Consider the following 24,923-nt stretch of genomic DNA (forward strand, 5'->3'; position numbering starts at 1 on the left):
CGTAAGTTTTGATTGTGGACCGGTTTGCCGCGCTGAGCTCGAAAGACGTAGAAGGACGGGGACCTTGAAGATGGGCTCGCGGGCAGCAGCAAATGTCGGAACCACTGTCCACAAGGGACCGCGCTTTGTAATTTGGTCGGTGACGAAGATGCGACGGCCTCCAGGTTGGCAGCTCGCAGCCATGGGTACGAGCTGCCGTTGGCGTTTCCCCGATTTCTAGCGGAGCAGGGTGGTCGATCGACATTGTCGTGCTCTGTCCCCGAAGCGTCGATGGTAGTAGCAGCGGTCGTCGTCACCAGGCTGCTGCGACGGGGTAGTGTTCTGGCCACGGCTTTGCGAGTGGCGCGTCGGCAAGTGTTGATCCAGTCGTCGTTGAATGGAGCTGAGCTGTCGGTTGGTATCGTCGATATGGAGCGGAAGATCCATGGTGTTCAGCGGTGCGGCGACAGCCTGGACGGTGGGTGACAACGGCGGCACGGAGACCTCGATGACACGATCAGCGATCCCGGCAAGATGGTCGAGAGGTAGTGGAAGCTGAGCCTGCAGAATTCCCTGGACGTGCGGTGGAAGTTGTTGAAGCCAAAGAGTTCGCAGTAAGGAATCCTGGACTTCCATGTTGCCCGCGAGAGCACGCATGTGGCGGAGGAGCTGCGAAGGCTTGCGCTCGGCAAGTTCTGCGGACTGAAGTTGTCGCACCTTCTGGTCTTCCGAGAGTGACAGGCGGCGAATGAGTTCCGTCTTGAGGTGTTCGTAAAGGTTGGCCGTTGGTGGGTTGGAAAGGATATCCCGGACCTCGTTGGCGTAGCGGGTATCGAGGTGGGCAACGACATAATCGTAGCGGGTCCGGTCTTGCGTGATGTGCGCGAGGGAGAACTGGGCCTCGACTTGGGCGAACCATACCTTGGGTGAGTCGGCCCAAAACGGCGGAAGCGTTAAAGCGACACGCCAGACGCCGTGCGGGGCAGCGTGCGGGATGCCATCTGCCGGGGTTCTAACGTCCTCGGCCGAGCCGGCAGGATGCTGCTGCACGGAACAATTGAGCTGGTCGTGCCGTTCCTGAAGCTGTTGCTCTTGGTTCTGGATCACCTCTTGCTGCGTGTGAAGCTGTCTGTTGAGAAGTTCCAGCTGTCGTTGAAGGGCGTCTTGTTCGTCCATGGCGATGCGTTCTTGTTCGCTGTCTGGGTCAGCAGATGTGGGATGTCGTGTCTGCCGAAGGACGAATCCCAACATAAAAACGTAACGACTCTTTATTCGACTAACGATGCCAGCGGACGGGCATACCCACGCTACGTTCGCTCCAGTGGCGGAAGGTAGAAAGCGCACCTTCTCAGCCAGGCAGCCTGTTTTTATAGCCACCGACGGTGACGCATACCTCGGGTGACGCGGCGGTGGCGCTATGTTTTATCGGCCACGCAGTCCAGCGTACAGCTGTGGTATGCTGGGCCGGATGATAAGAAGACGGAGGGTGCGCAGAAATATGCGCGGAGTGTGTCGCCACATATCCTTCCAGAATCATTTTGGGGCGTCTTTGTCTCTTTGGAGAACGTTATGCACCCAACGCTCTCTTGCACATTTAATTTCCTCTTGCGTGAGCTCACTCGATGATCGCCGCCCTTTTCTTTTCTCAGTATTTGTTCCATCTAAGGAGCACCGCTTCTTCGTATAATCCCAACTTTTTGGCTTCTCGACGATGCCCAGGCGCCTGCTTACGCTCTTCTATAAATTTCTTTATTTCCTTGTTCCACCATTTACGTGGTTTTCTCTTTCCAATCCAACAGTCTTTCTTTTTCTTTTGCCGTGTCTGTCATATTTCTTGCTGCATAACCACTACCAGTTCCTTATATTCCCAGACTGCTGTACGAAAAGCCTCTACTTTCTTCTCCGTGTTTTTTGCTATCTCTATTATTTGCTCTTCATTCATATTTAGAAATTCTGATGCTATTGGTTCAGTTTTGCGTTAGTATCTGTCTCAAACTTCAACACTTAAAGTTAAACGTCTGTGATGGCTACCCAGGCAATTTTTTTACCTGTTCGTCTATTATCATTCCATCTAGTTGTTCGTAGGCCATTTCTGAGACTAAGGCATAGCCTATACATGACTGCTTGTGTCCCCATTGTCACGTTACCTGTCCATAACATTTATTCTCCCTGTTAACTGCTATAAGGTTCTGTTTATCACACAGATCCAGCACTGGAGAATCATTGTAATCAGTATATTCGCCTTAATCATCCATGTGCGCGTTCATATCTCTCACTAATATCACCTGCTCTGATTTCTTGAACTCATTATTATCGATTTTAATGTAACAATTCAATTCTGTATTTTTATCTCCGCTATCACTACCTGTGCATAGGTGAGCTACTCAAAGCCACGTCTTGTTGCCTTGCCATGTGCCGCTAATCCGCAAATGCTCCTTACATGTCTCTTTTACCCTTTGCCACGTCAGACCTCGCCAAATTGGCATACCTGCGCCTACGCCTTTCCTTGACCCAGTCATTGTTTCCCCCTTCCATACAAAATTGTCAATAAGAGGCGGCTGCTCCAAATCTGGTAAATGCGCTTCGGTCAAGGCATACACGCTAATCGCTTCGTCATTCGCGAATGGGCTGACGGACGGACGGACGGACGGACGGACGGATGGATGGATGGATGCCATGAGCGTTCCCTTTGGAACGGGGCGGTGGGTTGCTCCACCTAGCTCTTGTTATTGTATTGCCTAATGACCTACATATGTTGAAGAAAAGAAGAAAAGCAAAAAAAAAACATGCAGAATTCCCATCATCAAACTTTCTGAACCCCTATTGGCAACTTTGTTTTTGTACGATTCCGTTGTTTGTCGTTTTCCTACTGTTCTTCCACCAATCTTCCAATCGCCTCTTACAAATCTCTATTGCAGAAATGTTTACTTTCCCCTGCTCTCGCTGAACCCAAGAGCTTCAAGGAGGGCAGTGATTCCTAAATCGACCGCTGGGCAGATATCTTCACATTCTAATACAACATCCTCCATCGTTTCCCTAGCTTTACCGCAGCAAGCACATGCTTCCGTCTTATCTCGCTTTATAGGTGCGTGTTCTAAGGCGTCCTGATCTCACTTCAAAAAGTAATGAGCTGCCCTTTGAATTATCATAAATTCTTTCTTTCCCGATTTCGTTTTTCCCACTTAAGTAGTCATTCATGGCAGGTTTCTTTTCCATTGCCGCTACCCATGAGATTATTTCAGCCTCTCTGACTTTCCGGTTGACGTTCTTTGTTGCTGTGTTGCTCACCCTGCAGGCCGCATACTTTCTGGTAAGCTTCCTAGTTCTTTTCCTCCAGTGTGAATAAATGTTTTTCCTGTACAAATACCTCAACACTCTACCGGCCTATTCACTTTCTTCCATATTCCTCAGTCGTCAGTCATAATCACTTTTACTGTGAGCTTCCCTGACTTCAAAACTTGTCCAGCCTATATCACCCTGCACAGCTTCATTTGTAGTCTTCTCGTGAGCGTCCAATGCGAAGCGTCTCACTGACCTTTGGTTGCCATCGAGTCCCGATTGTAACCCTGATTTCAAGCAAACAACCGCATTTCCAAAAGTAGGTCCTGGAACTATTACAACTTTCCACATATGCCGGAGCACCTCGTACCTGTTGTATTCCCATAGCGTTCTGTGCTTCATTATGGTTGTATTTCTCTTCCCCTTTACTGTTATTGTATTTTTTTTCTGGGCGAAGGCCGGCGCCATCTAGTAGTGCTGCAAGGAACCCAGCGGCGCACGTGCTTCGCTGTGATTGGCTGACCTGTTTGGCAAGGGAACAGTTAGGCCGCAGCTCCCACGGTCATGACACCCGCTCAGGTTCGCAAAACTTCGCCTTTAAATATACTGGAAAGCCCCGCAAAAGTACCCTAAAATAATTTAGTATATCACATGTTTCTGCGAACCAGTTTTGGTTTGGGTACCCAGAAGGTGGCTGCGACGTGACGTCATGATGGGTTGGCTCTCTCCGCTCCCGCGATCGCTGAGATCAATGTCATCACATCTGTAACCTCATCGCTACATGACGTCAGCAAACATTTCTCTGTGTCACGACGTCACGATAACATCGGCGTGTCGACACCGAAGTCTCGGAATAAATCAAAATATCGTACGCGTGTTCTCTCACTTGCTAGTGCCCCTCTCGTAAGCGCGAGCGGAATGTGTTAGAGGTTCCGTAACTGCGATAGGGAAACTTCTTTATGTGGCATCTGTAAGCTGCCAAAGTGCCCATTATGTACGGAGTGCGTCAAGCTGCCCATGTGACAGCATTTTATTTCTCACACCCTTATGTCGTTGGAACATGAAATAACGTGAATTGAATCTAATTGAATCGGAAATTGTCAGCACTGCTTTAAACCAAGGCAGCAGAAAACACGCTGTCGACCTTACGCGACCGCATGTTTTACAGGGTGGCACCGCATTTTAGCAAGGATGGTAAGAGCAAACCCTTCGACACAAATCAAGCTGAACAATAGTGATGACGATACCTATTTCGGTAGCTCAGTATCTAAGATGCTGCGCTGCTAAGAAAGAGGTCGTGGATACGGTCCCGGCTCTGACGGCCGCATTCCGGCGACGGCGGAATGTACAACACAAAAAAAAAAAAAACGCTCGCGCTTAGGGGGCACGTTAAAGAACCCCAGGCGGTAAAAATTATTCCGTAGTGTCCCACTACGGCGTGTCTCATAGATCGTACAGCTTTTGGCACGTCAGGCCCCAGAGTTCGTTAGCGATGGCGATCTACACCCCTTGACGTGGCTACGTGCGGCCATACCTGGTACAGCGTGGGCAGGACGATGTACTGCTTCTCCGGGACGTACTTCACGGTGGCGTCGAACTCGAGGTCCGAGATGAGCATCTCGAGACGCGTGGGTGGGCTCGCGCTCATGACGGTGTACTGGAGCCGGAGGGCGACCACCAGCACCTTGAGGAAGCTGTCGTCCGCGGCGAACGGCGGCAGGTCCTCCGGGTACTTGATGCGCGACACGTTGAAGCCGCTGCCCGCGATCACACGCAGCGTGGTCCGGTGGAGCATGTCCGCGGTCTTGTCTCGGGCGACTTTCTGCACGACCCCGCCGCGAGAGGCACGCTCAGCACTACAGCCGGATGATCCATGCGTCGCAATGACACTCCTATTCTCCCTCGCACAGTCATAGCGAACTATGACGACATATATCAACACAAAAGAGAAAGACATACAATGCTTTTTGCAGGATATATTTCTGGCGTTCCGTTGCGGCCCCTTTTCTCTGAATTGTGCATATGTTATATGCATTGACTTTTACACTTGCTTGTTACTAGAGAGCGTTAAATCGTTCTTAAAAGCTGTTTGCCAACCTTCTTGCATTATATTGCTTTTCTTTCTCCAATGCCGTTGTGTGGTGAACGCATACTGTGGTGCCGGAGGCTCAGTCAGATGGCTGTTAATGTCGCCTTTCGTCTGCAGCATGACAATCACGTATTGTCAACGATATGCATAAATATTGTTACGGGGAGTATTTACCCGAGTAAACGGCTAGCACTTTACTAGTCAAGACTGCACAGGGCACACAGGTTTTAGCAGGTCTTTGAGGTCCTACGGAAGAGACTCTGACCCAGCCCCACTGCAACTTGTTTGTCTTTGCCACTGTTCGTGGCATTATCCCCGGCCGATGAAGTACCGTCGCGGTGCTGATTGTGGCCAAAACGGGTTATCAGAGTTGTAACGCTTGAGGCGGGAGACATGCACGATGTCACTTCGTGGTGTGGCCGTCGATGAAGTGGATGCCACGGAAGTTATCTCATAAGTGACAGGAGTCACCTGGTGCATATATATATATATATATATATATATATATATATATATATATATATATATTTAAATTAGCTCATGTTTATATATATGTATATATATAAGTTAAATTAACGCATGTTTGTTTCGATTTTAGATATAATAACGTATCTTATACGATTAATATGACTCAGTGTATGGAACACGTGCGGAGAACTGTGGTTCTCAAATAACTGGGAAACACGTGTGTTCGCACAGAGCAGACACCACAGCATGATCACTGCCGTTTAGACCCTTTTCGCGGAGCGGTTTCTTCTGGAGGAACGAGATGGCGCTTTCGGCGGCGCGCCACACGTTGCCTCAGCGAAAGCGCACGAATACGAAGTCATTACCGCTCCTGCCTCGCTGCTGTGCGATCCGCTTTCACCAATGCAACTGGGTGTTCGCTAACCCACCGCGCTCCATTCATGCTACAAAACGTGGAACGGTAGAGGGGAGACGTGTGAAGTCGTTGGAAAACAGTGACTGGCATATTGAGGAATTGGTCGCGGAATCAAATCCCTGCCGCGGCGGCCGCATTTCAATGGAGGCGAAACGAAAAAAAAAAAATAAAGTAACGCCCGCGTCCCGTGCATTGAGGGCACGTTAAAGAACCCCAGGTGGTCAAAATTAATCCGGGCCCCCCCCCCCCCCTCCCCTGCCGCTACGACGTGTCTCATAATCACATCGTGGTTTTGGAACGTAAAACCACAATATTACAAAGTACAGAGAATCTACCAAGCCCTTCTGCACAGAAAGAGCAAATCTGTCGCAACCGAGCACGCCCGCGAGCGTTACGCAGAAAGGAATCAGATATCGACCGCACTGAGGAACTTTACTGAGGCAGAGACATGACAAGTCATTGTTTCAAAGTGTTTGCCAAATAAAGAACCATGAACAAAACACACTGACCTTGGGTTAATTCATAAGCGGGAAGTTTGGACAGCTTGGAATACATTTCTAGCGTCGCTTGTTGAACAAGCACCATATACGCTGCTCGCGCCGTTTGGACAAGGCTTATTGAGCTCCGAATGCGCTTACCTGTCCTGTGATGCTGTGGTCAAAGCTTCGTGTCGTCCACCCAGTCACCGTCTCCGACATCCGCCAAAACAGAGGTGTGCTGAGCCCCACCGGGGCGTCATGCACATTCATTGTAAACACGGAGGCAGTGGAGGCAGTTGAGACAAGCAATGTACACGTCACCACCTGATAATCACCACGTGTTTGCGGTGAACGAGACCGGTGTCCGCGCGGCGATGGTGAGCGGCTGTACCACGTGTTCCGAGCAGAGTTGGCGGCGCTGTTGGATTCAGCGGTGGGCGAAGCATTGCGGGTATTTCCATCAAAACGGTTCAGTTTGGTCGGCGTGCGAGGTGTTGAGGGCCACGAGTTGCGACAGTATCGGGCAACATGACCGATGCGGCAACAGGTGAAACGTATCGGTTGGTCGTCCGCAGTTCTCCGCTCAGTCGGGTTGCGATAACGTGGAGAGAAGCGTCGGGGTGGAGCGAAAATAGTAGAAGGGCGTTCGTTAGCTCTGGGATTGGCGACAGCACGCACAGACTGTAAACCAATGTTTTCAAGTTCATGGCTTGTACGAGAGGAACTGAAAAATTGGAGGACGCTTACGCTTCGCCTTCAAGAGTGGAAAGCGATAGCGTTATCGCACCCCGTTCGCACCACCCAATCATTGACCAATCACGCGGTGACCGCCGAGCAACGGAGCGTTCGGCGCGGCAACGAAACGTGCGCCTGAGAAAGTGGAACGAACCAAAAAACTCGGTGTCTCGGAGGGAGAAACGATCTATGAGAGCCAAACGTCGTGATCGGCACGGACAGCCGGGCCGCGACGCGCCATGAAGGCGGACGCGATCTTGGGGCTGATGCCTCGATGGGATCGTCCTCTGTCTCGCTTGGGAGCACCACGCAGACGCATGACTCCTCGCCAGCAGCACGGCACACATCACAGGGGACGCTTTCCCACCAGACGCGCTACGGCGCAGCAATCACGCCAGAGGTGTCCCGCATCGGACGCTGCACCTAGGAATCGCGCTGTGAGCCGAAAAAGGAGCCGCGTCACCTGAACACGAGCGTTCAAGTGACGCACGCTGGAAGTTGGCAGGTGAGAGAGCGTGAAGACTTATTAAACGCAAGGGTATTGGGGCATCCTCGCACTGGTCCCCGCACGGCCTCAATGCGCTCAAATGAGAGGAAGGGGAGAAGCAGGCGAGTGGCGCGCCACCTGTCAGTGCAGCGCCGTACATTGCAAGGAGGGAGTCTTCTGTGTTTGCCGCAAGATGGCTCTGCGTGTGCACCAAGGGCAGAATAAATGTAGCGGAAACGTACTTCGCTACTCGTTGAACTGCGACTTGTGTAATTTACATGCTCATAACTACCAATATACACCGCAATAGAACTTTCTACCACACGTTTCTAAGGCAGCACAGTATTCACTAGAGGCGCTTTTGTCGCGCTTTGAACTATCGAACTCATGGCTGAGTGGTAATAAAGAAAAAAAAAAAACTCATGGCTGAGTGGTAACGTCTCCGTCTCACACTCCGGAGACCCTGGTTCGATTCCCACCCAGTCCATCTTGCAAGTTGTTTTTATTTATGAATTGCCATCCGACATTCTTCGCTCACGGCCAACGCCGCCGATACCGACGACACCGGATTTTCTGCGACACCCAGCTCCTTGACGCTGTCGCGTTAAAATGTGGTAGCATCAGGGCTACGCAAACAGAAAGCGAAAGCGGCGGGCGCCATCGCATCCAGTTCACGTCTAACGATTCGCACTACGTTCTCTGATCGCGACGCATGCTGCTGTGCGGGTTGATCTTCACACGTTGACATTGCGGCAGTATTGGGAAGTCTGGCGAATGGTTGCAAACGCGTCGGCTTTCCCAGGATCCTTGGGTTGGATCCTTTCCCAGTCCCAGGATCCTTGGGTCGCGACGGTGACGTTGGAGGCGGCAACGACGCTGATCCCGTGTGCTCACTGTCATTCATGGTGCGGACGGCAATGCGACGTCCATTGCGAAGCTCCGTTTCCAGCCGTGGTACCCGCACCTCCACCAATATGTTACGGGGATGTTGCGAGTATATAAAAACTATATTTACAATATATGTACAGGATCAGTCAGAATAGTTAAGATGGCTGACCACCAAGAACACGCAGCAGCCAGCGTCTCCGATCTTCTTCCTCTCTCTTCTTTCATCCTTCCGTAACAATATGGCGGTGCCCATGGGATCGCCATGAAAACGGTCTATAGACAAACTGCAGGAGGTGACGTCGCAAAGTCGCGGGCGGACCTGCCATTTCATGAAGAGTACAAGAACAACGCTGGCTTAAGTTGAAATTTGTTTTATTCTTCAAATGCGCCTAAGCGTATCTGCAGGACACGTGGAAGGTAACAAAGGAAACGCGACGTCATCATACCTTGCTGTAATGCCACAAAAATTGCAGGAACTCAAGCAAAAGGAGGACACCAAAGTTGGTACTGATTCATGTTTCAAGGCATACAGTACTTTGTACGATCGTTGTGTCTTTCGTCCTTTGTATAGTAACTAGGAAGCAGAGCCACCCTAATTTAAATTAAGGGGTGCAATCAATCAATGTTTTTCGCGCGCTACCTTTTAAACATGAACGAAATAAATAAATACAGTCAGACATACAAGATTCATCTTCTCATGCCTGCACTATGGGCTGCCAATTTTATTTGTTCACCAATGTACAGTTTGTCTAATGACGGCTATAACAGGCGTTTTCCTTCCCACTACAAATCGATTCTTCTATGGTGATCACCGGTTCGACGACAGAGGGCGGAAGTTAATCATCGGTTCTCCCGGAGTAAAACTGCCCGAAAAGAAAAACTGTGTACTTTGTTGCGGCGGTAAATTGAAAACACAGCAGGCCAAGTGAAGGCCATGTGACCATGTTTAAATTGCGCTTGCCAGACGCCGCAACCGCGAAGACGGATGGCTGCACGTTCCTGCGTAATACTGAATGAAATTCACCGTATTTCATCATCAGCCTGGTTACGCCCGCTGCAGGGCAAAGGCCTCTCCCATACTTCTCCAACTACCCGGGTCATGTACTAATTGTGGCCATGTCGTCCCTGCAAACTTCTTAATCTCATCCGCCCACCTAACTTTCTGCCGCCTCCTGCTACGCTCCCCTTCTCTTGGAATCCAGTCCGTAACCTTTAATGACCACCAGTTATCTTCCCTCCTCATTACATGTCCTGTCCATGCCCTTTTTTTTTTCTTGATTTCAACTAAGATGTCATTAACTCGCGTTTGTTCCCTCACCCAATCTGCTCTTTTCTTGTCCCTTAACGTTACACCCATCATTCTTCTTTCCATATACTCGTTGCGTTGTCCTCAATTTAAGTAGAACCCTCTTCGTAAGCCTCCAGGTTTCTGCCCCGCACGTGAGTACTGGTAAGACACAGCTGTTATACACTTTCTTCTTGAGGGATAGTTGCAACCTGCTGTTCATGATTTGAGAATGCCTGCCAAACGCACCCCAGCCCATTCTTATTCTTCTGGTTATTTCAGTCTCATGATCCGGATCCGTGGTCACTACCTGCCCTAAGTAGATGTATTCCCTTACCACTTCCAGTGCCTCGCTGCCTATCGTAAACTGCTGTTCTCTTCCGAGACTGTTAAACATTACTTTAGTTTTCTGTAGATTAATTTTCAGACCCACCCTTCTGCTTTGCCTCTCCAGGTCAGTGAGCATGCATTGCAATTCGTCTCCTGAGTTACTAAGCAAGGCAATATCATCAGCGAATCGCAAGTTACTAAGGTATTCTCTATTAACTCTTATCCCCAATTCTTCCCAACCTAGGTCTCTGAATACCTCCTGTAAACACGCTGTGAATAGCATTGGAGAGATAAGATCTCCCTGTCTGACGCCTTTCTTTATTGGGGTTTTGTTGCGTTCCCCAATGGAGGACTACGGTGGCTGTGGAGCCGCTATAGCTATAGATATCTTTCAGTGTTTTTACATATGGCTCATCTACGCCCTGATTCCGTAATGCCTTCATGACTGCTGATGCTTCGACTGAATCAAACGCTTTCTCATAATCAATGAAAGCTATATATAAGGGTTGGTTATATTCCGCACATTTCTCTATCACCTGATTGATAGGGTGTATATGGTCTACTGTTGAGTAGCCTTTACGGAATCCTGCCTGGTCCTTTGCTTGACAGAAGTCTAAGGTGCTCCTGATTCTATTTGCAATTACCTTAGTAAATAGTTAGCAGGCAACTGACAGCAAGCTGATCGGACTATAATTTTTCAAGTCTTTAGCGTCCCCTTTCTTATGGATTAGGATTATGTTAGCGTCCTTCTATGATTCCGGTACGCTCGAGGGCGGCTAGTTTTTCTAGAACAATCTGCCCACCATCCTTCAACAAATCTGCTGTTACCTGATCCTCCCCAGCTGCCTTCCCCCTTTGCATATCTTCGAAGGCTTTCTTTACTCCTTCCAGCGTTACTTGTGAGATTTCGAATTTCTCTAAACTATTGTCTCTTCCATTATCGTCATGGGTGCCACTGGTACTGTATAAATCTCTATAGAACTCCTCAGCCACTTGAACTATCTCATCCATATTAGTAATGATATTGCCGGCTTTGTCTCTTAACGCATACATCTGATTCTTGCCTATTCCTAGTTTCTTCTTCACTGCTTTTAGGCTTCCTTCGTTCCTGAGAGCATGTTCAATTCTATCCATATTATACTTCCTTGTCAGATGTCTTACGCTTGTTGATTAACCTGGAAAGTTCTGCCAGTTCTATTCTAGCTGTAGGGTTAGAGGCTTTCATACATTGGCGTTACTTGATCAGATCTTTCGTCTCCTGCGATAGCTTACTGGTATCCTGTCTAACAGAGTTACCACCGACTTCTATTGCACACTCCTTAATGATGCCCATAAGATTGTCGTTCATTGCTTCAACACTAAGTTCCTCTTCCTGAGTTAAAGCCGAATACCTGTTCTGTAGTTTGATATGAAATTCCTCTATTTTCCCTCTTACCGCTAACTCATTGATCGGCTTCTTTTGTACCAGTTTCTTCCGTTCCCTCCTCAGGTCTAGGCTAATTCGAGTTCTTACCATCCTATGGTGACTGCAGCGCACCTTGCCGAGCACGTCCACATATTGTATGATGCGAGGGTTAGCGCAGAGTATAAGGTCTATTTCATTTTTAGTCTCGCCATTCGGGCTCCTCCACGTTCACTTTCGGCTATCACGCTTGCGGAAGAAGCTATTCATTATCCGCATATTATTCTGTTCTGCAAAGTCTACTTATAGCTCTCCCCTGCTATTCCTAGTCCTATGCCATATTCCCCCACTGACTTATCTCCACCCTGCTTCTTGCCTACCTTGGCATTGAAGTCGCCCATCAGTATACTGTATTTTGTTTTGACTTTACCCATCACCTATTCCACGTCTTCATAGGAGCTTTCGACTTCCTGGTCATCATGACTGGATGTAGGGGCGTAGACCTGTGCGTATTGGCCGCGAACCTGCGCGACGCCTTCACCTACAGCATGTACATGGGCCTCGATCCTACGAGTAAGCGTATGAACGCAGATTCACGCCGCTGGGCAAGTTTTCGAATTATTATACTTATATCTTAACGAATGGGGGCTGAATGTCCCGATCTCACTGATTCATTGTCTATTTAGCAGTACTGTGAACCAAATTAAGTGCCATCCATCGGTTATGAACTCACTGTGTCCTTGAACTATAAAACTAATACATCTTTATAGGGCAATTTCCGCCATGTATTCATTGCTTGTAAACGTGTATTGTGATTACATTCTGCCGGTTATATACCGCGCAGTTTCGACATTAAGATCTTGTACATGCGCCTTGTTTTTGTATCGTTAGAAATTTGATAACGCCTCTGCTAAATAATAAAAATATGTATTTATTTGCGCTTATTACATATGTAACACAACTTTTCGATTCTCTGTCCGCGTCCCTCGACACTGCATCGCGTATATTGCCTACGTGTGACGTCGAGCAAACTTCGGCGAGCGCCGATCCATGGCGCGCGTTTCTACGCGTCTATACGCGTCTAACAACGTCACAGAGACCGAGCGAGCGAGCGCAGCGCCACCTCCATCCACGTGAACGTGTCCGGCTGCTCCGTGACGACCCCCTGGATGTTGGCGAGCATGGCGTGGAGCACGCTGATGCTGCTGGGCGTCGACGCGTATCGCGACGCCAGGTAGGCCCACGTGAGCGTCAGGCACTTGTGCGTGAACTGGAGGCAGAAGTGCGCCTTGGCCACCTCGCTCTTGGCGATGTCGTCGCGCTGGGACAGCATGCCGGCCACGCCCGCAACCAGGTTGGTGGCCAGGTAGAAGGAAGTGCTCTGCAGGCCGCGCGACGCCAACCTCTGCGCAAAAGAAACGGAAAGTGACGTTTAACACCGACTGACAACTCTCGTGTTGACAAAACGTTGAGTAAATTAAAACGTTCGCCATCAACATCCACCGCTAATTATGGTCGATCAAAGCAAACAGCACAGAAAGCTTCGCTTACGTCGATTCCCACAGTGCGTGGGATCTGCACAATTTTTTTCTCCTTGCTTTATTGCGGCGCGACGCACTTCCGCTGGCGGCGTCGCGCGCGAGCTGTTGTGGTTGTCTCGCTTCACACAGCCCGCGATTTTGTTGCGCTGTGCGCGAGAACACCTGACTAGCGGTATAAGTCAGTGCTACACGAACACCGAGGTACACACGAGCGCATCACAGAGTATCATGCCGCGCTGGAACACGGTATAAAATGACATAGTGTCGGCGTCTGCGCGCGCGATTGAACGACGTGGGATCAAGCAGACGAAACGGAAGTACATCTCTTTCTGCGGTGCAAAGTAAAACAAAAACACGCAGACATTCGGTTTGTGTGTTTTATTATTTTTCTTAAGCTTTAATTCGTCTGTTCAAGCAACATATTACACAAATAACGGATGTTGCCTTGAATAATTCTCGAAGTCACGTGTCACTACGAGCGACGTCACAGCACAAACATGCATACGCAGGCGCACTAGCACGTGTACGTCATCCTCCGGCTCGGAGCGCGGCAGCCGCGAGAAGAAGGGAAAACGGCGTTCGGTTTGAAATTTCATATCTTTCCGCGGCGCGTAGCGATGTAATAGTTTGCAGACACGGTCGTTATCGCGCATTGTACGCTCTGCGCCTGTCATCTCAAAATGGTCAGACCTGGTGAGGGGCCCTTTAAGAGTGCATTCCCGTGAAAGCGCAATGCTTGCAGCGAGGTTGCCAGAGCTTTTCCTAGCATTCTTATAGGAAACCTTATGCCTGAAACATGGCCTCCGAGATCAGGCGGCGCGCGATCTCGGAACTCATGCCAGTGACCATCCGCGAGTAACGCTGCTACAAGCTCGCTCAGTGACCTCACTCAGTGAATCACGCTGTACGCATGCGCGATCGCATGCGTACAGCGTGATTCTTCAAAGGGACACTAACGGCAAATAATAACCAAACGCAGCATCCGCATCTGTAGAAGGCCGTCACGTGGAAGCCTCTTTTCTAATCATGTTTTGTGCGATAAGCGTAGTAGCCACAGTTGAGTTTAATAGGCTAGTCACGTTTGCTACGAGGAATTGTTATCGAAGACATTGTACAATGCTGCGTCACATAACTCCGAATGAACGTAATCTCAGCCGAAAAGCATTGTCACCCACTCGTTCGTCGCGGGAAGGCATTATTATTATTATTATTATTATTATTATTATTATTATTATTATTATTATTATTAATATCCATACAATCATCATCATCATCATTGTCAGAGCCCACCACCTTTGAAAATAGCCCCCTCCCACTTCCCCGGAAAAGGGGTACACGCGAACCTTGTGCAACCTTAGGGGAGGGGCTGGTTAGTCTTTTTTTTTGTGCATATGAGACACATTATCCCACTATATACTATGAAGAGGGGTACAAGCGAAGCTCGGGATCCGCGGCTGTTTTGTCGTAACGTCTCGGCTTCGCGCTCCCTCACGGCGAGGTGGGCACGTCGACGGCGAGCCCTTTCTCGAACGAGTTCCCAGCGGCGTTCATCAAGTGCCACCTCTCCTTCGGCCGAACGCACGACGCGTGGCCCATTCCCGCTGCCGTTCCTTCAACGCAGTCTACTCTTCGGCAGAACGAACCAAACGCAGCATCCGCATCTGTCTGCCGGGCCTGAACTGGCGGGAGACGGCGTGCGCGAGGCGCGTGAACGCGCGATCACACCCTTTCCCTCCTCCTCCGGAGGGAGAGGACGCCTGTGATTGGCTCGCGCCTTGCGCTGCGTCTACTCCGTCACGCATATAAAACCCCACTTTAATAGGCGCGTATGGTGAACCGACAGTGGCCGAATCGGTTAGCGTGGTGGTCCCGCGACCCGGAGGTCGGTAACCCGAACCCGCAGCCCGAAAGACAATTTCTATTTTCGCGTGGCTCGAGTTATTTTCGTACGGCAACACCGACGCCGACACGAGCGAGACAATACAAGCTTCGCGTGAAAAGAAAAAAAAAAGCCTGTATCCGCGCCTGCAATCACGAATGAAGCACGACACGTGCACACTTCACCTGAAAGGCCGCCTTGAACTTGCGGCCTCCCTGGACGAGTATGTCGTCCGTCGCCTCAAGCAAGACGTCCTGGCGCTGAGATTCCTTCACGGCCTGCACCCACTGGTCGGCGGACACGTTGGGCAGCATGTCGCGGACGAAATCTCGCAGCGCAACCTGCTCTTCGGGCGGCACGCGTCCCGTCAGCAGTCTGTGCACCTCGGCGTCCACGTTTATCAGAAGGCTCAGCTGCCTGTTCACGTTGTCCAGGCCCAGCCACGCCTTCGTGGTGCGGGAACAGAGCGATTCGCAGAACGCTTCAGATTGGCTCGAACGATCAAACCTGTCGCGGCATCTTGTTTTGCGTGTGTGTGTGCGTGCGTGCGAATTTTTAAGCTTAGACCGGATCACGTGGTCGAAGACGAATTCTACCTCATAACGTGCAAGACAGTACTGCAGCGTTCGCTGGACGGTGAAGTATTGAAGTGATCGGCACTTGTAGGCTTACATGGGAGGCATTAAGCCGGAAGCAACGTTTAGACAAGCGGACTTGTTTTCGCCAGAGCCGAAGTTTCCACAAGGGGAACTGCCTTCGTTGTGAGCGAAGAAGTACCCGGGTCGAAACGTTGGCTTCAGATTAAGGTTCAGAGAGACTTCTTGGGCAAGGTGGCAGGGTCTGCTAAACCTAAATTATGGGTGCAAAACGAGACGTGCGAAATATGTCTCGTTTTGCGGGCAACAATAGTGTTTAACAAGCCTGAGCCTCCTTTCCATGTTCACCGACTGTTGATCACTTCTTTATATAGTAGCGGTAAGCGCCTAAGCGCGCAAATAAGCCTTAATATACTACATAAAACAAGAAAAGCACAGTAACAGCGCAGTAGTACGACAAACATATTTTCTTCTTCTTCTTCCTCTTGCAAGGGATGCAACGACAATTATTGCAATCTTATCTCACACCGATGAAAGTGCCGGCCCGTCCATTGTTGAAGCTAAGGGTGAATGTCCTGCACGTATCTAGTATTCTACGCCACTCTAACATAGCTGCGTCCATTCTATAGGACATCGTTCTTTTTGTTATTTTTCTCTGGTTTGTTAGTATAGCGCCCACGTTTTAACGTATATTGCGAAAGGCGCCGGTACTAATACCGATATGCTTTTCTAAGGCACTTAAAGCATAAACTAACTAATTGGCTGTTATTCCACGTACCTGGAGCGTAACCTCGAAGTAGTGACGTCCTTCACCGCTATTGAACGGCGTGTTGAGCTTATTGCGCAGTGAGGATCCGCGTCCCAAAAAAAGCATGTTGCGTCCCAGCTCGTACACGAATATGCTGTGGAACAGGGTGCTCACACCAATCTGCGCAACGACGAAAAGATGGTTTCGGAGCTCTGCACGTACGGAGTCCCAGAGATTAGAGAGTTTTAGTTTAGGGGGCGCAAGCCGCTTGCGTCCCCTAAACTAAAACTCTCTATTGCGAATGCTGCAGCCCCCCCTCGTATAAGAGCGATGAACATTTCTCACAGCTCTCGATATATTGCTCTGTTTATCGCTGTCACAGCTTAGAAGTGTTGGTTAATTGCCTCCTTGGTGAAGCTTTGGTATAAAGGAGGTAGAAATATTCGCTAGCCAGTGGGCCATTTCACCCCAAATGTACTGGTCCAAAACGCCCATTTCCCCCCCACACTTCCTTATGTGCTTTTCACAGCGAAGCTTATAGTGAGACCAGAAGCGCCCGCCGACGTTATATGCCAGTTTTCACGGTTTACTGAAAAAAAAGAAATAACTAGATCGCCCACGAAGATTATATTTGAAGTAAATATGAGGAACGTTAAGGCCAATATGCAGGCTCGTTTTGAAGTGCGTGGCAGCAGCCGCTTTCGAGCGATACTCACCTGCATGGACTGCCGCATCAGGTAGCGCACCACATCGAAGAAGGAAGGGGCCTTGACCAGGTCGCTGAGGTCGAGCAGCTCGTGAGTTTCCTTCATCGCATCCTTCAGGTTCACCGGCACCGACATGTAACGATAGCAGGACCTGTGCGGTCGCGTGCGTATAGCGTGGTTCTTCAAAGGGACACTAACGGCAAATATTATAAGTCAGCCTAAAGTAATAAAATAATGCTTGAGAAGGCGTAAGGCGTCAATATTATCGCTAAGAAAGTTCCAGTAATCGAGAAATTGAGGTCAAGGCCCGATGGCATAGGCGCTTCTCATTTTTATTCTATCACTAGCACTCAACCTCTCATAATAAAAAGATCATTGCATTATACGACGAAAGAAAATGCTACTTGCCTAGTTCTCTTCGATGTTTAGAAAAAGAACTCATCGACGTTACCCTTGATAAGGATGCAGGCTGTCGAAAGGTTTCGTTTCCGATCGACTTGGCGCCGCCCGCGCTGTCGCGTTTCAGTAGTCTCGTTATCGCGCAGTGGTGCGCTGGTTTAGCTGGCTCACAAACCTCACACAAAGTGCAAGCAGCAGAGAATGCCACATCCATGTGATGTCGCGCGATTCCATAGCGGTACACTCCACTTGACCGAACGCATCTGCAGCGGCGAATCCAACGCTCTGTATTGGCTCGGTTTCTCCCTGGCCGCGCGTTCGCATTTTGCGCAAAAAAAAATTAAAACCCCTTAAACTTCGTAAAGTACTGCCACGCTTTGAAGAATGCCGCCTCCTGCTCGCGCGCTCCGGCCGAGGCCGACGCTGCGTCGCTATTGGCCTAGTAGCATCACGTGGGCCCTCGCTCCGTGCATCAGCGCCATTTTTGCTCGAGAAGCGAATACGGAGTGGCGAGGAGCGCATGTTGGCGCCGTTGCTACGCTCGAGCAGTGTAGGCGGCGCCACGGTCGAGGAGGGAGCGTGAAAGAGAGGAGAAACGAGGAAGAGAAGGCCGAGGAGGAGAGTGTCACTGCTTTACGAAGTTTAAGGTGTTTTAAAAAGAGAGACTGTAGCGCCGTCTGTCGGGTGCCGTTTGACTCACCGATGACGTGTGCTACGTCACCAATCAACCCCCCCCCCCCCCCTGCTCGGGGCTGGCAATTTGAATTGAGCTAAAGGTATGCGGACCCTTCTGACGCGATTTTCTCTTAAACTAAGTCCTTTCTTGGCACGGAGGAAGCTATAGGAGGTTCCCGGAACGGCATTTTAACAGTCCGCATTCATTTAATATTTGCCTCTCGAACCCCTTTCAAGCACAAGACGCATGTTGCGATTCCGAATGCAGTCCTGCGTTACTCTTTATCTTCGTCATCATCACGTCAGCAGTGTTTCAACGTATTTGCCAAGCCAAACTGTGGCGATCCTTCGCCAATGCACTTTGCCAATGGACGGTGGCAACGTGAAATTATGGCGCCCGTCTCCACTCTGGCACCAAATTTAGGTGTATCAAATTCAAAATTTTCAACGACACACTGAGAGGCATACCAATTGTACATAATTGAAAAGGTGTGTATAGATTTCCGATACTCGGTTTATTGTTCCACAAACAACCAGCCGTAAAAAGGGGGCGAATAGGCATGCAAGATCAAATCCAGCGCGCATCAAACACGTAATACAGCGGAACCCAACGTTCTCTGTTGCCCGTTGGGGGAATGTGCTGGCGAAACGGAGGCAGAGGCAACGAGGTGCGCTGGAGGCCGCACATTTTGTCTACTAGACAAAACGATCCATTTCACGACGGCACGCGGTTATGTCTTCTGTGTGATAGAGATTGCCTTATCCTCGTGCTTTTGTTTTGACAACCATATTGTCACGTGGTAGTGACGTTGAAGAAGGCAGAAGAACTTTGATTAAAGAAACTAGCGTAAGAGCATCGGCTTTTATACATCAGTCGTCGAATATTCCGGAGTAGTCGCTGGGACCCGCGTGCCTTCCACAAAGTCCTACATTATTCGCGTCGCGCACACATGCAATCAGACTACACAAGGTTCGGTCACAGACAGCGGATGGAACCATCGATAACATTCCAGAAACTTCCGATACATGCAGGCGCGTCCTGCGCTGTGCGATAACATTTGTTAGGCGGTGAAACGTGTCGCTTATAAAGACAAGTACACGTGTCGACATCTTAACGTCCAAGCCACTGAGACCCATTCTTATTATATAGTACTGGTTTAACCTTTCGCTTCATAGAATCGGGAATGTATTCCGTTGTAGCTCCCAAAATACGTATTCTGTATTCATATATAAAATACGCACTAACAAGATAGCAAATTTCACCCGCCGTGGTTGCTCAGTGGCTATGGTGTTGGGCTGCTGAGCACGAGGTCGCGGGATCGAATCCCAGCCACGGCGGCCGCATTTCGATGGGGCGAAATGCGAAAACACCCGTGTACTTAGATTTAGGTGCACGTTAAAGAACCCCAGGTGGTCGAAATTTCCGGAGTCCTCCACTACGGCGTGCCTCATAATCAGAAAGTGGTTTTGGCACGTAAAACCCCATAATTTAATTTAGGATAGCAAATTTCTCGCAGACTATTGCTAAGAAGTGTTGATAAAGTGAATGACAACGTTGTTGACGAGAATATCACATTTACGCTAAAAATTATGTTACAGCTTTGGGCACGCATTTTATTGTTTCGAGTGGGAGTTAATACGTGTGCCATTAAGCGCCACATGGAAACTCGAGCAAGCGAGAAGACTCACATGAAAGCAGGAATAAAAAGAAAATGAAAGGAAAACCGCTACAAGCGACGGGCGGTACAAGCGAATCGGCAAATGCGACAAGCGCAAATCAGCGTACAATTACCGGACCTGGCCACACTGCTAGCAGTTACCGTTTCGTGCAGTTACTCTTAGCGCCACCTGACAGTGGCGGTGGTGCTCGCCTGTAAACGGGTTGCATGACGTGGAAGCCGTGGCGAATGTCGTCCTTGTGCTTCACGATGAGCGTGCTAAACAGCGACCGGTTGAAAACGATCAGCGTGGTGCGGGCCACGTCGTCGTGGAAGCTGGAGTCCTTGTCATGCCAGGAGTCGCACACGTGCCCGTAGAAGTCGACGCACGGCTTCTTCGCGTCGTTCAAGTGCCCGTTCAGGAATTGCATGGCCTCGTGGCACTCTGCACGCGCACGTCCGTGACAGGGATAAACGTGTATGTATGTATGTATGTATGTATGTATGTACTCCCCCGCACAAAATTCCTCCTTACCTTCAACTCAAGATACTTCTAGTCACCACGCAACAGTTAGCAATCCCGATTTTGATCACTTTCGTCCTACTGTTGGTTAAAATACTCAGTTCTCCTGAATCCGAACGGATCCTTCGACATTGCTACAAAACGTGCTCGCTGATTTCTGAACCATTTACACATGCCTTGCGCGAGCCGTCATCATGGCAAAATATTTCCCACAACTAGACGCCGTCAAACAACCTACACATAGAGCACGGCTTCGAAAAATGCAAGCACCACCAGCCACGCAGCAATTTCACGCTGTAGTCTGAGCCATAGTGTTTGATTGTAGGAGGTGTCAGCAGAAAAGTGTTTGATGCCGCCCCCCCCCCCCCCCCCCGAAAATCTGTCCGATGTACGTACGTCACGCAATCACGATCACGGAAAGGGGGCGAAACTGCCGTTTTGTACCAGCCTAATAAAGTGAGAATGGTTTGTTTTAATGCAGTAATAGCACTCTTAGCGTACTTGACCCACTTTTCAAGACCTGTCTATCTACCTATATGTCTATCTGTCTCTCTAACCGTTTTCCCGTCAAGTTGGGTCACTGGGGGGGGGTTTGTAGTCTGATGAGTAGAGCATGGGGCTGCTGTGCTACAAGAACGAAGTTCGAGAAGCAACCGCCGGATTACTTGGCCGACTGCGCATGTGTTACACCGAGTGTGTGCCGCCACTCGTCAGTTAATCCGTTACATGCCAATTTGTGTTACTGGGTATGTACTACTGGCGATGTGGCGCTCTTCAGTGAACCTGCTTGACGCCAACTTGGGTAAACTGGGTATGCGCATATGCGCCACCACTCTTCTATGTTTAATGGTAACGACAACGCAAATTTGTCGCGACTTTTTTTCGCGATGTCGCCTCCATACGGTTGCTTTGCGCCGCGATACAACAGGTTCCGCCTGTCGCGTCGCTTCTCTGCCGTGACAGCAAAAAAAAAAAAAATCAATAGTAAAATCAGCCATAGCTTATGTCATAGCTTATACTCTCATGTCAAGCTGAGCACAAAATATCGGCGCTCTCTTGTCGTTATTGTTGAGATCGATTGTTGTACGAATAAATACAATCTTGTCCCCATAAAAAATAAATCGCGAACGTACCACGAGGCTATAGTGTTTTAACCAAGGTGCACTAGATTTAATTTTAATATGCTGTCATCGCCAGTGGAAATGCGCTCAATGCAGCCAGCGTGAAAGGACGCGGCGCAAAACTCAACACCATTCTCGGTGGCGTCTCAGGCCCGACAGCATCAAAACAAACTGATACCAATAATCACGACAAGACAACGCCGATAGTTAGCTTGAGAAGCGACGGCCAAAATTGCTGTTTAGGTTTCGCTGACTCGACAGACAGGAAGGTGCGAGAGCGAATTCGGATCGAACCAGGGCGGACTGGTCGCTGCCGCGTTGCGCACTCGCGCTGCCCCCGGCGGAAGACGCTGCGATAGACTCCCGGGTGGCAAACAAAATTTTCTGGCTGGCCAAAAGCCGGCGACGCGACAAGCGACCGGTCGTCCTCTGCGACGTGAAACCTCTCGCTCGTCGCCGTCGCTCGGCAATCGCGTGCATGCGGGTCTGCGTGTATATAGACACGTGAACTTATCTTTATCGGGCGTGTGGAAGGCACGCGGGTCCCAACGATTAGTCTGGAACATTCGACGACTGGTGTATAACAGCCGACGCGCTTGACCCGCTGATCAGATTTTCGACGATCGCCGAGTGTGTTCGCCGCTAGTGAAACGCTCGTTTCGTTAATCACAGTTTTGCTGCCTTCTTAACCGTCCCTACCCCGTGACAATATATACCACCGGGGCTCGCCCTGATGCCGCATACTTCGCGCAATGGATATACTTATATGACGCCTGGTGTATAGCCCCCAGAGTATTCCTTACGCTGCGCTGCAACATGGGCTTCGCTTGCTGTCATTGGTTCGCGTTTCGAGCGAAACTTATTAGTAAATGATCGTGCATATTTAGGAACTTGTATACGCGTTTCATTTTCGCGTAATGATCGATTCCTCCGAAAGAGGAATCCACCATTTTTTTTTTCGACGCATTATAACCTGCCTCTCGCGGCTGTTCTTTTTTTTTTATGTATACATGGATTGACGTAAATTCTGCTGGTGTTTTGACACCGAAACACTTCAGAACGTTCAGTATGCAGAACGCCAAAGCTAGATCGCGGTGGTACAAGGATGAGGCACGTGGTGCTCGCCATGCTGTGGCCCCAAGAGATAACCAGCTGTTAGACCTGCCGTGGTAGCTTAGTGGCTATGGCGTTGTGCTGCTGAACGTGATAGTCGCGGCTTCGATCCCGGCCGCGGCGACAGCATTTCGGTGGGAGCGAAATGCAAAGACGTTCGTGTGCTTATATTTAGGCGCACGTTAAAAAAAAAAAAAAACCCAGGTCGTCGAAATTCACTATACGGCGTGTCTCACAATAAGATCGTGGTTCTGGCACTCGAAACCGCAGAAGTTAATTTAATTAATATTAATTTAAAGCTTTGAATACTTCAACGCACTTGTTGACGCATGGGCGAATATTAAATACGAGCACTGGTGCTTGTGTAATTTAGTGATCGTCCGTGTATCAACAACAATGGCCAGGAAATCTAGCCCCCTAGACTAACTCCTCCGCGAAAACTGTTAGTGTTACTCATCCAACATTATACCAACCGGGGAACAGGGAATCGCAAGGCCGCACGTGGCTGCCTGTGGTTGGCGGATAAAATGTGCTCTCAAATTCATGCGGTCATTATACGCATGCGTGAGCCGAGAGACCAAAGCCTTCTAGTTGGAAGCGAGGTTCTTCTGAAGCGTAAAAATACTGCGGACATCTGTCTGCATGTTGAGAGTTGCGAAAAAAGGAAAAAAAAAGAAAGAAAGAAAAAGAAAGACGCGCGTTGCATGTGCATGAAGCTCAGGCTTTCGTGTACGCAGGGCAAATAGTGCGTGCTCTTTTAGGGCCTGCAATATGTGATGTCTGAAACACGGGATTTATGAACTATTTTCCCCTGTGCAACCCTTTCCAGCGCATGTAGTCACCAAAAGCATAGCCTTCGAGATTGGATTCTCTTACGCAGGAGAGCCGTCGCTTGGGCGTGGATTTGAACAGCGCCTGTGACCAATGGCTCAGTATACACAGAAAGAATGTGTGCCCAAAAGTTTAATGCCATAGTGAGATTTGCGAAAGCGAAAATGGGCTATGCAACAATATTACAGTAACTTTAGAAAGATAAAATAAAACGATTTAGATGCTTTATGGGGACACTGGTAAACAGAGAGGACATTTATACACGATTTTATTGCAGATTACTAAGTAGGTAAAAACAAAATGATAGAAACGATGTATATTCCTTTCGCAAAGCAAATAAGGCACGAAGTAAAAATATTGCAACGTGCACTCTAGGGCCAGAGAAGGGCCCCATTTCATGATAAGTCAGAAACTTTTAGCAGAAATATGTCACCGAGCTAATCATGAAACAGGACATAATGCACAAAATCGACGGTCATCGCAAGAGAGGCCACCAATCTGTGAAATCCTTCAACCATCATTGAACCAAGTGTTCAATGATTTAGCCGCATACACCTGCATCCAGTGGATTATAGGACGTCTTCACCTTTGTGAATTATTATACATATAGACTCCAGACAAACGAAACTTGCTTTAACGGCAAGTCCGGATAAATAGGACGACGGTGCCCACTTTGGTTGACCACCCATAGGAACAACCTTAAAAAAACTTCGTCCAACCGGAACGCTTTTTTTTTTGTGAACTCCGTTTAAACGTAACTCTGACCGAAAGTGCACGTGCCTCAAACGGTGATTCCAAATGTTCAAGGAAATCCAACCCATCAGCAGATAGTTACGCTGTGGTAGCATCAGCGGCTGCTCTGCGGCGCTTACGTTGCCTATAGTTTTCGCGTTCCTTTGTGCATCGTGATGACAATTCAAAAATTCACCGACGATTACGATACTCCCTAATGCTAAATTTGAGCGCAACTGTATACGTGTTTTCATTTCACGATATGTTGATGCATCGCTCCGATCACCGCACCGACTGGCAGAGCCGCGACGCGCGGCACTACAAATAGACCGGCCACACACTTGCCGCTTCACGGCAACTACAGCTTATGCAACCGTAAGCTTTACGGGGAAATGCTTGCGGCGAACGCTATGCGCGAAGGCGCGCTTTCTGGTTCTTTTCTTCTTTTCCCCGCACGACCGAGCCGCCACTGCTGCGGATGAGCGGACGTGAGCGCCGTCTGGCGGTGCTTGAAGGTGGCTTCCCCCGCTTTCCGCCTACTGCTTCCGCTGCTCACTCCTCCTC

At 49.3% G+C, this 24,923-nt stretch overlaps 2 protein-coding genes across 4 annotated transcripts in view; both read right to left on the reverse strand.

Annotated features, from left to right (window-relative positions):
* Window positions 1-216: 216 nt before the first annotated feature.
* LOC126534769 (uncharacterized) lies at window positions 217-1,155 on the reverse strand. Its single transcript, XM_050182011.1, has one exon. It carries the CDS (start codon window positions 1,153-1,155, stop codon window positions 217-219), a length of 939 nt encoding a protein of 312 aa, XP_050037968.1.
* Window positions 1,156-4,268: 3,113 nt separating this feature from the next.
* Window positions 4,269-24,923, reverse strand: part of LOC126534106 (uncharacterized) — a 50,153-nt gene continuing 29,498 nt past the window's right edge. For 2 of the 3 annotated variants that reach the window (XM_055072668.2, XM_050181321.2), the window contains 5 exons: window positions 17,317-17,458; window positions 16,631-16,780; window positions 15,442-15,702; window positions 12,960-13,241; window positions 4,269-5,080 (listed from right to left, as the gene is read on the reverse strand). In XM_055072668.2, coding sequence (XP_054928643.1) covers window positions 4,745-5,080; window positions 12,960-13,241; window positions 15,442-15,702; window positions 16,631-16,780; window positions 17,317-17,442 — 1,155 coding nt within the window. In that variant the 5' untranslated portion in view covers window positions 17,443-17,458 and the 3' untranslated portion in view covers window positions 4,269-4,744. The remainder of the gene's footprint in view (window positions 5,081-12,959; window positions 13,242-15,441; window positions 15,703-16,630; window positions 16,781-17,316; window positions 17,459-24,923) is intronic. The other variant, XM_055072669.1, reaches the window with a different exon arrangement.

The sequence above is a fragment of the Dermacentor andersoni genome, chromosome 7 (assembly GCF_023375885.2).
Source record: "Dermacentor andersoni chromosome 7, qqDerAnde1_hic_scaffold, whole genome shotgun sequence".
NCBI classification, from domain to species: Eukaryota; Metazoa; Arthropoda; class Arachnida; order Ixodida; family Ixodidae; genus Dermacentor; species Dermacentor andersoni.

Bases quoted from the DNA above. Each gene is read 5' to 3' on its own strand.
- LOC126534769 (XM_050182011.1), bottom strand. From the start codon at position 1,155: ATGGACGAACAAGACGCCCTTCAACGACAGCTGGAACTTCTCAACAGA.